This window comes from Prionailurus bengalensis, chromosome E1 (genome assembly GCF_016509475.1).
Source record: "Prionailurus bengalensis isolate Pbe53 chromosome E1, Fcat_Pben_1.1_paternal_pri, whole genome shotgun sequence".
Lineage (NCBI taxonomy): Eukaryota > Metazoa > Chordata > Mammalia > Carnivora > Felidae > Prionailurus > Prionailurus bengalensis.
The window spans coordinates 15,323,181-15,334,480 of record NC_057347.1 but is presented as its reverse complement, the minus strand read 5'-3'; the positions used below and the strand labels follow the sequence as shown (position 1 = coordinate 15,334,480).

At 36.6% G+C, this 11,300-nt stretch overlaps 1 protein-coding gene across 3 annotated transcripts in view; it reads right to left on the bottom strand.

Moving 5' to 3' along the window:
• Positions 1 to 725: 725 nt before the first annotated feature.
• Positions 726 to 11,300, bottom strand: part of YWHAE (tyrosine 3-monooxygenase/tryptophan 5-monooxygenase activation protein epsilon) — a 54,375-nt gene continuing 43,800 nt past the window's right edge. For 2 of the 3 annotated variants that reach the window (XM_043583502.1, XM_043583504.1), the window contains 4 exons: positions 9,411 to 9,517; positions 8,546 to 8,752; positions 6,293 to 6,429; positions 726 to 1,673 (listed from right to left, as the gene is read on the bottom strand). In XM_043583502.1, coding sequence (XP_043439437.1) covers positions 1,621 to 1,673; positions 6,293 to 6,429; positions 8,546 to 8,752; positions 9,411 to 9,517 — 504 coding nt within the window. In that variant the 3' untranslated portion in view covers positions 726 to 1,620. Of the gene's footprint in view, positions 1,674 to 3,340; positions 3,388 to 6,292; positions 6,430 to 8,545; positions 8,753 to 9,410; positions 9,518 to 11,300 lie in introns of all 3 variants that reach the window. The other variant, XM_043583505.1, reaches the window with a different exon arrangement.

Below are 11,300 nucleotides of genomic sequence, written 5' to 3'. Positions count from 1 at the left end.
GACCCCTTTGGAGGGAAATGGACAATATTTACCAGTAGAGAAGTTAATGTTCTCGGACACAGGAAACCTAGAAATGTATCATACAAATACACATGCAAATATTTAAGTGCAGTTACAAGGATATTTAATGCAGCACCATTTATAATAGCAATGCTGGAAACAATCTGAACGTCCAAAGGGAGTCAACTAGTTAAGAAAAGAAAAGATCAGGAGTACATCCATGTTACACTGTCATTCAAATTAAATCTAAATGCGGAATACAGAATGATCTGTATTAGCTAAATACCTATACACGCTGTATAGACTATTTTTTGAAAAAAACTACTAACACTGTCTCTAGTAAGGGGAACGGCTACAGACTTCTACCACGTGTGCATGTACTACTGAGAATGAAAGTATTCTTTTCTGCTTCTGCCACTGACCTTTGGAGTGGTAGTGGGGGCTAAGGTAATTTTACTTCAGACTATTAAAATAAATACCGTGTTGCTACCTGGTTGAGAGGACAGTAATGAAGTGACTTGGTGTTTCTTAGTGTTCTTCACAACCAGGTTACAAGTAAAAAAAAATTCTTTTTCTAAAAATACACATCATCTTTGGGGAAACAGACAAGTGATTTACGAAGAAAAGGGAGGGGAGATCTTTCCACATTCAGGAAAACAATACTGTCAATGTGTTTGGACTAGAGATTTTATTTTAGAAAGATAAAGGATGGAGGCGCAATAATATTTGGCATTTTTAATTTAGGTTTGTTTTATTTAAGTTTAATGTTAATTCCATGCTGTGTTTCAGTAAGAACAATACAGATTCTGTATCTGTGGCTCCAGTCAGATATCCAGTAGTACAAATTAGCTTCAAGTTACACATACTGAACAAAAGAGGTTGAGCGAGCGAAGTAGGGAAGGGGGGGCCCGGGGGGAGAAGGAAGGAGAAGAAACAAAGAATTGAACACGCATGCAGGCTTTTCCATACCACCTTCAATGCTAACCTGCTTTAGAGGGAGAGTAAAAGTAGGCAAGAATGAGCAGCCACGGATTGTTGAACTGTTACCAGCACCATGCTTTTCAGCAACATTTCAGCAGAGTTTGAAACACTTTTTACAGCAAAACCATTACAACTCTCCGAACAACTTTTAACCACCTCAAGCTAACACCCAATTAATTTTAAACATTGGTATAAAATTCAATTTAAACAATTAGAAAAAGGAAAAATAATACCACAATGCCTCATAGTGTGATTAACCTCTCTCTTAGATGCTCGCGTCACCTAGAAGTCTAATAGCTTTCAAATATCATTTCCATTTCTAATGGTGATCTTGCCCCACCTGGCAGGAGACAATACAGTAATGCTGAAAAAGCCTCTATGCAGTCCTGTTAGTGTCTTAAAGAACCTAAAAGCTGGGACCAGTAAAATCCACAGAAATTCACTCTTGCCTTTAAGAACTTTTGAAAACGGTTTAAAAAAAAAAAAAAAAAAAACCAACAGGGCAGGAACCTAAACTCTGAGACCAAATGTAAAAGTCAGATTTGGTGGTTCTCAGTGACAATGGGGGAATTTCCAATGGGGGTGGGATGGGAAGGAATGGGGTGGTCAGAGATGGTTTCTCTTGTTGGCTTTTATGTCTCACTGATTTTCATCTTCCACATCCTGCAGCGCTTCTTTATTCTGCTCTTCACCTACAAAGAAGAATGAGTTAATTATTGCATACTGACTAGTCAGGCTGTTGTGGTCACAAACAAAGGCATCATTCCAAGCATAAAGACTCCTTATATTTGCTACAATTGGTATTAACCACAGACAGGCAAAGGACTTCTACCACCCTTAACACCTGAGACGCCTAAGCCAAGAGGTGCTGCTGGACCATGGTCCTGAATGGTAAACAGGATGAAAAAACTGATGCGCACAGTAAAACTAGTTTTATGCTAAAATAAGCTCTTGAAAGTAGACAGCCAAGGTAACCATAACTATTAAATGATTTTCAAGCTTTCATGTATATCTTGGGTCAAAATACTCTTTCTCAATAACCTCACCTCTTCAAGAGACTCAACAGTACTTTATAGTTGTTGGTTTTTTTGTTTTTTGTTTTGTAAAATCTACCCACAAGCTCCATGAGAAATGCTTCAATAAAGAGAACTGAGCAGTAAAATGCTCCAAAGGAGGTCTATAGTTTTAGAGGGAGAGTTTTGCTTTTTTAAGGTATCTTACATTTTGTATCTTAGCCAGTCACACCAAACCATAAACCAAATTCCTTACTCCAAAGTGCAACAGCATGCTCAAAGTAAACCAGACCACTGAGGTTATTAAAGAAGGGCATTTGGACCAGTTCTCTCATGCCATTTTTCTTTTCCCTTAAAACATGATGATCGGCCTCGGGAGTTTCAACTGCACTATGACATGCAATAAAAAGCCAGCCTATTCACTGGAGAATCATCTACCTATTAATAAGCATTAAATAAGTCACAGCCATACTAAAGAGAACATGCAAATTTTGGCTAAAATAAAATAATAATAATAAAACAGGTAAAAGTTACATTCTTTTGTGCTTTAACAAACCACTACAATTCCTATGTAGTTACTAGTTTGAATCAAATTTCAACAGGAAAAAATAAATACCAATTAACTAATCCAATAATCATTCCAGTTCAGACAATCCATCCATTCCCATTGCTTGCTAAATTAGTCAGGATGGATAAACGACACTAAGACCGGCTGACTACCGACATGAAGCATTTACCCTAAAGAGTGTTTTTAAACAGCCCTTGATATGATAAACAATAAATGCTGTCATGGCAACAAGGATTAGGTGAATGTAGTTTTAGAACATTTATAATTTTCTTCTCTAACAGAAATGTTTGATACTGATATGTGACTCTTAAAAAGTACTTAAGGTACATAAAGATTTTTGACTCCTATATAGAAAATGGACATGCAAAGACAAAAAAAACATTTACCGAGGAAAGAAATGATGGACCACCCAATCAATCGTTCCCAAAACAATGTATTCAAACTTAGAAATGATAGGAACATTCACGCTCATTTTTAACAGCAATACGCTGCCAAAATATGGTTAACATACAACAACAGAACACACTCTAATTCACTTAGAAGCAACCATTAGATTTGCCAAGAGTTCCAAGTAACTTTGGCATAGAATATTGTCAGATGAGTCACACCCAACCAGAGGTAGACAAGGGTAGCAGATCATAAATGTCTTAGAAGATTTCACATCCTAGAATGTAGAACAGGCAGTTTTGTAAGCAAAAGGATGATAATATATGCAGGCATGATTAGTGAAGAACCAAAACTAAAAAGCAGAATTTGCTGTGCCATGATAATGACTTACAAAGTAGAGTTTTTAGGAAAGGAAGAGTTGGATTTTCCTTTAGGAATCTATATTGTAAGGAGAAAGGGAGGGAGAACAATCATATGAAAGCAACATTACAAGAAAAATAAACCAAGACAGCAGGACAAAAGAAAACATCAATGATTTAGGGGAATCAGATTTTGGTCTTTTTACTTTGTATAAACTTCATTCTACAAAGTTATCTGTTCCTTTTACCTTTAAAAGGATGAAATAATATCCTCTTAAAAGGTATACAGAAGAGGAAAAAATGTTTCTTTGGGTATGTATTTCTTTGCCCATTGTTTCTTGATTTTGAGGGAAGACAGGAATAAGGCAAAGAACACACATTTTTTCTATAGACTTGTGTATGAAACGTCCTCTGAACACAGATTAAAAGGACTGAAATCACTTAATGAGAAAAAGTGGGGATCTGTTTACAAAGATGTTCCAACACAGAAGTTAACATATTCTGCAGTTAAAAAAGTATAAAAGTGTCTCAATAAAAGCTTGTGAAACACATACATTTCTTCCTTCATAAAAAAATTAAAAAGGAGAAAACTAACTGATGGTCCGCTAAATCCAACATCCTGGAAAACTGCCAATTCCATGACTGCAATTCTGCATGGATTAAGTCACAAAACCAATTTAATAAAACATGTAATACTATACCTTTTAGGAAAATGGCAAATAAATTACTAGTACCCACAACAATTTGTAAATTCAGATAATTTGTTAATTTTACTAAAAATGTCACGAGACTACTAGAATTTTTTGCTGTTAAACTAGCAAGTTTCATCATTTCAAATACTGTCTTTAATGAAAATTAAATGAAATCTCTTACATGAAAATTAGTCTGTCACAACCAAATTTAATCAATTATTCAGTTTACAAAGTGGTTAAGAATTGAAGCAACTGGATTTAACTAAGATTTACATAAACCTGTTTTAGGATTAAAGAGAAATCTATGCTGAAATGTAATAAAACATCTCTGTACAAAGAACCTTTGCAACTATGAAAAGTAAGTAGTTTCAAGAAAATATCCTATTGTAAAAAGTGATCTATTTCATAAAATGCTTGATAACCAAGGAAGACAGTATCTTTGGTTTTATATAAAAACAGAATGGAAAAACATAGTTTACTTTGATTTATCAATTACTGGTTATCAATGATAAAGAACAACTACGTAGTACTAGAAAATATAAAGTTCAGGGGAGCTTGGATGGCTCAGTTGGTTAAGTATTCGACTCTTGGTTTTGGCTCAGGTAATGATCTCATGGTTTGTGGGTTCAAGTGTAGAGCCTGCTTGGGATTCTCTCTCTCCCCCTCTCCTCTGCTTGTGCTCTCTCTCCCTCTCTCAAAGTAATTAAACTTAAAATTTTTTTAGAGAAAATATAAAACTTTATTTCTGTTTAATTTTGTAATCTAGCAATCTTAGTTATAAAAGCTGGCATAAAATGTCTTTTAAAAAGCAATGTTTCAACCCAGGTCACCTTGTTTGTTATTTTCACCCTCAGAAAAATGTCCCCAGAGGTATATACCTTACTTGGGTCAACACCGCTTACCAAACTCTCCACATGTTTCCTTTTATCCCCTCAAACAGATACTAGTCTTCTCTGAGCTGAGGGTGACTATGAAGAGTCCACAGCTGTTTGGCCATTCTTCTGAGTAGTTATTGTTTAGAATACAACAGAATTTTAAAGCTGGAAGGAACCTCAAGTCATTAGTTCAGAGATGGTAAATTGGTTTTGAGTCCCAAAGACTGGTAGCAGTTGCCTGAAGTGCTGTGTTAAAAAGTAATCTGTGGCACTGTCTGGCTTTGCTGGAAAAGTGTGCAAGCAGGTCACACGTGACACACATCTCAAGCCAACCCTAGTCAAATATCTAAATATTTCATAGACCTAGTGAGCTTTAAAGCTGAGTCACCTAATTCTCACTTTAGTACCTAAGGTAAGTCTAAAATCTCACTCTATCCTTCCATAGTAAGGACATTTAAAACGAAAACCCATTTTCAGAGGCACTTTTAAAGAAATATAATGCTTCCAAAGACAGTACAGCATGCTGGTGTGACCAAGAGACTACAGTTAGCCTCAAGCAATGCAACCTATATGTTTCATTTTGGTAATATACTCTTATAGGATCTGCAGTTGATATTGACAAACTTTCTTTTCCCCATACCACCACCAACTATAAAGCTATCCCATAAAATGGTCATGTCACACTTGTTTTTGCACCCTGTGCCCTCCTCCCCTGACTCTTCAGTGATCTATCATGAATAAAATGGATTCTCTGGAATAAGCACAACAAAATCTCCTTTAAAATCAACAATTATGACAAATTTTGGCATTTAGAATTTTAACCCCCTGGACCAATCACAAAAGTAAGTTTTATAAAATACTATTTATAACTGAAAACTAAAACCAGACATCTTAAATAAGGACTAATGGCAAGACAGGACATTCCATTTGCTCTAGAAAATCTCCTTTAGATAAAAGATTTCCACACAGAGAAGACGCTTCATAAATATTTACTGACACCATCCAGTTTTAACCTGAAGATACCAGTTGGCCAAAGCAGTGATCAGGACATTCAAATACAATTATCTTCGATCTCTAAAATTGAATCTGAGGAAGATAAAATGAACTGCTTCCTCCCTCAATCTTCCACAACAGTGAGAGAAGTTAGCGAACATTAGAGGCAAAATTTTTAAATCTTCGAATACAAAAAAAGATCCCCTTTTCCAAACAAGTCTTTTACATAATCATACAGCCCAAAACGGAAAACTGTACTTTTGAGATCGTTTGCTGTAAAGGCAATAATTAAAATTTGATACTTTGTGGACGATAGGCTGAGTCTAAATTGCAGCTTAATGTGAAAAAATGCCAAGGAATGTCTAAGAGTAAAAAGACCCAACAACTCAAAAAGATGCATTCATTAACTTCCAAGTTTCCTTACCATCACCCTGCATGTCTGAAGTCCATAGTGTCAGATTATCACGTAACAACTGCATGATAAGTGTAGAGTCCTTATAGCTTTCTTCACTCAGCGTATCCAGTTCTGCAATTGCATCATCAAAAGCTGCTTTTGCCAACCTAAAAGCATTTACATAAATGTATTACAAAAATAAGCCCAAAAACAGAATTAGAAATAACATGTTAGAAATCAATCTTTTTCTTTAGTTATCCCACAGTATGTAATAGTGACACTGAGTAACTTGGGTTTAAATACCAAAATAAAAGAAAAGCAAGTGTAACTGATAAAAATTAACTTTCTATTTAATTTTGTAATGTAGCAAATTTGGAGGTAGTAAAATTTTTGGAGCACTACTTATTCTTTTTTTTTTTTTTTAAACATACTCTCCCCTCAATGTGGGGCTCAAACTCATGACCCTGAGATCAAGAGTCATCTTCTCTACCAGCCGAGCCAACCACATGCCCCTGGAGCACTGCTTCTTACTATGCTTAACAAGCCTATCAGTAAACAGAATCCACAAACCAAATTCTATCCTAAACCACCGCCAAAATACATGTAATATAAAGGTATTACCAAGTTCTAGTCAACAACTTAGACAGTATCTCAGTTTAATTTCAATAGAATTTAATGTTAATAGAAGCGGGGGGGGGGGCAGTATAGAACCCACAGAAATGTGATCATATAAGCCATTTGCTGCAATTTAAAAGAAATAAAATCAACATTTACTGAGTATGATATATAATGAGCACCAAGTAAAGCAGGACACTGGTGGAGAAACTGAAGAAAAAGACGATCTCAGTCCACAATGAACTTAAAACATCTAGGAATAGAGGACTGACACATAAAACCATTGTAAAAGAAGTATGCTACTCTGGAGAAGGGCTTTGGAAACCCTAGAGGATGAGGAAATGGGGATGGGAAGACAAATTTGAACTCATCTTCAAAGTAGGAAAAGAGCATGAATGGCACGCTTAAGACTAAAGCAAATACGTAATAGCAAAGACATGGATAAGACTTAAATCAAAGTGATGTGTAGGACAGCCTAAACTAGAGAATAACAATGAAAGAGCACAATACTATTAGCTGACAGATAGCTATAACTTCTTCATTAAAACCTGTATATGTTTGGACAAATTCAACTAGGCATTTAGAATGCTTTTAGATGAATAAATAACGGTTTGCATTTAAATGAATCTACCTCCCATCAGGAAAACCTCTCATGGAATATCTATCTGATTCCTATATACTCAAGAATACTCTAAGTTACAAACAACAAATACATTATTCCAATTATGAGGTACCTAAAATAGGCAAATTCACAAAGACAGAGAGCAGACACTGTGAAGGGGCAATAGTGGGGGGGATATGGAGAATTAGTGGTTAGAGTTTGTTTCTCGTGATGAAGTTTTAGAAACAGTAGTGACAGTTACACAATACTGTAGGTGTACATAATGCCATCCAACTATACAACAAAATGGTTAGAATGATAACCTTCATGTTGTATTTTGTAGTAATTTTTACAAGTAAAAACCCATGTACATAAAGATATCCTTTAAATTTCTATCTGTTTCAAAAATTGCGGGGCACCTGGGCGGCTCAGTTGGTTGAGCATCTGACTCTTGGTTTCAGCTCAGATCATGATCCTACAGTACATGAGTCTCATTGAGCCCCACATCAGGCTCTGCTCCCACACTCACAGTGTGGAGCCTGCTTAGGATTCTCTCTCTTCCCTTTGCCCCTACCCCACTCGCCCTCTGTCTCTCTCAAAATAAGTAAATAAATTTAGGGAAAAAATTGGGAACAATCTGAAATACAAATGGGCGAATTGTTAACATACAAAGCTGGAGAACTGTTCATATTAAAATAGAAATTACAAAGTATGTACAACTAAGAGCATAACTATATTAAAAAGCATGCCTACAAGGACTAACAGCTAATATAAAAACATTAAAATAACTCTACTACAATTCCTCTCATTTCACTCTATCACTAACAAGTTAAAAAATTTTTTCAACCTATCAACAAAATATTTCCCCATCAACATCCAAAACTGCTATCCTAGCAAACTAGGTAAGGTCTGTCCTAAATCATCCAAAGCAGTTTAAGAGCCAAAAGAATTCTTTAGTACATGGCCAAGGATACAAAGGCAGTCCCAGGAAACAAAACAGAAACAACTGTCCTTTGTAACTTTTTCACTTTCATAGTGAGAGCTTTTGTTTCTCTTCCATGACTTACCTGCAGGCACGGTCAGGGGAATTAAGAATTTCATAGTAGAATACGGAGAAATTGAGAGCAAGACCTAAGCGAATAGGATGCGTCGGTGGAAGTTCTGTCATTGCAATATCACTAGCAGCTTTATAAGCCACTAGGCTGTTCTCCGCAGCCTCCTTCCTGTCATTTCCTGTGGCAAATTCAGCCAGATACCTGTGGTAGTCCCCTTTCCTAAAACAAAACAAAATAAAACAAATAGAATTAAGAAAAAGGTTTTTAAATGAAAGTAGACTGTTACAATTTTTCTGTATTCTATAAAATAAAGTATGTGACAAAAATATATCAATAATTAACAAGTATACTTCAGTAATTTCACAAAGTCTGTTTCAGGAAAGACTGATAGTCTATCTAGTTTTCCCCCTCAGAGTTCATATTACCAAACAGAAGCAAAACACTAGAGAAATCAACTGAAAAGCCTCAAAAATGAACAAATTTGTCAATGACTACAATTAAAAATGAGAAGTGGTTCCCAAAAAAATGGCATGACAGTTTGTTAATCATGAAATAAAACTTGTACATAAAATGTTAAAATTGAGCTATGTAATAATGTATTACTATACAGCTGGGGGCTAATTCCACACAAAAATGCAAACGGGTAAAATAAAACCTAGTACTTTCACAGTAGTCTGACCATCTTAAACGCAACAATTGTTCACTAGCAGTGAATCTGCAAACGACTACTCAAAAATTAAGTTTTGAAAATCATTCTTCCCGTGTAACTATTCTTCTAACAAACTATTATTAAAGTTGAACACCTACACAGAGAAAGTGGTAATTCTAAGGGAGCCAACATTTAATCTCACATTTTCCCTTCTAGTATAGAACCTACATTTTATAATAGAAAACCTTGGACTCGCCAGTGTTAGCTGCTGGAATGAGGTGTTTGTCCAGTACATCCAGAATGTCACAACAGATTAACTTTAGCTCAGTCTCAACCTGGAAAAAAAAGTCAAAAATTGTTTAAGTCTAAGAGATTACATAAATTATGACACAATCTCCCTCTGGTTTTAAGGAAGAGAGCCATAGTAAACAGAATATACATCTTTCTCCAAACCTTCTTCCTCTCTCTTGATTAAAAAAAAAGAAAAAAGAAAAGTTATCTCCAAGTTACAGAAATTACCTTCTTTCTTTCTCCATGCTGTTAAGTGCTTTAAAAAAAAAAAAAGGCAGGAGTGCCTGGCTGACACAGACCATGGAGCATGGGACTCTCAATCTCCGGCTTGTGAGTTCAAGCCCCAGGTTGGGTATGGATACTATATAAAAATAAAAATCTTGAGGCACCTGGGGGAGCTCAGTCTACTGAGCATACAACTTTGGCTCAGGTCATGATCTGGAGGTTCATGGGTTCCAGCCCTATGTCAGGCTCTGCACTGACAGCTCAGAGCATGTAGCCTGCTTGAGATTTTGTGTCTCCCTTTCTCTCTGCCCTTCCCCTGCCTGTGCTGTCTGTCTCTCTCTCAAAAATAAACATTAAAACAAGAGACAGAGCTATGATGTGAACAGAGGCAGGCTAGAAAACCTAAGGTCATGGTTTATAAGGGATGGAATAAAAATTCAATCCCAGGCAACTGGCCTCCAGTGCTCACATTCCTAACCACTACTGTGCTCAACAGCCGTAAGTGGAAGAGATCCACAGCCAAATTATAGCACTAAAACTCTGTATACTCAAGTAAATATTGCCACTCATCTCAATTTATCATACCAAAGATGAATATCCCACATGAACATACATATTATCTTAGTCTCTATTTTCTATTAATTCATGGTGACACTGGTGAACCTTTCCAAGTTCTTCTTATGCCCTCTGGAACCTCCTTTCCATTGTAAAGAATCCTCCCACTCTCTCTTCTCCTATAATCTCATCCAGATCCTAAATTAAACTAGCTCTTTCCTGAATAAACTACCTCCCTCATGGCTTTTCAAGTAGCAATTATTCTAAGAGAAAAAATTTCTGAATTCTCTTAGCTCCCCACTAACTCAGTATGACTGGCTGCTGTTACTCCAAACAGCTCCTCTCTGGAAGCTCATCCTCTGTGACCTAATTTTTCACTATCTGTTATCAGTGGATCTCTACAGGCCTTCCAACCACATTCACAGGCTACCTCTCCAATTCCTGGTATCACACCAAGGTATTATCACCCATGTTCCTTTCAATACAGTTCCCTGATCTCAACTCCATGACCTATTTGTCAACATCTCTAACTGAGCTGCTTTATCCAAGAAGTCTTTTTTTTTTTAATGTTTTATTTATTTTTGACAGAGAGAGAGAGAGACAGAGCATGAGCAGGGGAGGGGCAGAGACAGAGGGAGACACAGAATCCGAAGCAGGCTCCAGGCTCTGAGTTGTCAGCACAGAGCCCCACGCGGGGCTCGAACTCACAGACTGCGAGATCATGACCTGAGCCGAAGTCGGACGCTCAAGTGACTGAGCCACCCAGGCGCCCCTATCCAAGAAGTCTTAAATTCTATTTCACTACTACATTGTAACTTCCTTCCTTACTTCTTTATTCCTGTTATTCCTAATTAGACACACATCAAGACCTCCAGCCTCTTGAATCTTTCATCTTCCCCAATTTATCAGTCCCTCTCTTTGCTTCCTGCTTCCTTTCCTACTTAGCCCAAATCCCACAATTTAGCACAGAATTCTGCCACTTAGGCATTTTTAACTTTCTCATTTCATCGTTCCTCTGAGACACCAAACTTTTCTACTGACAACCCA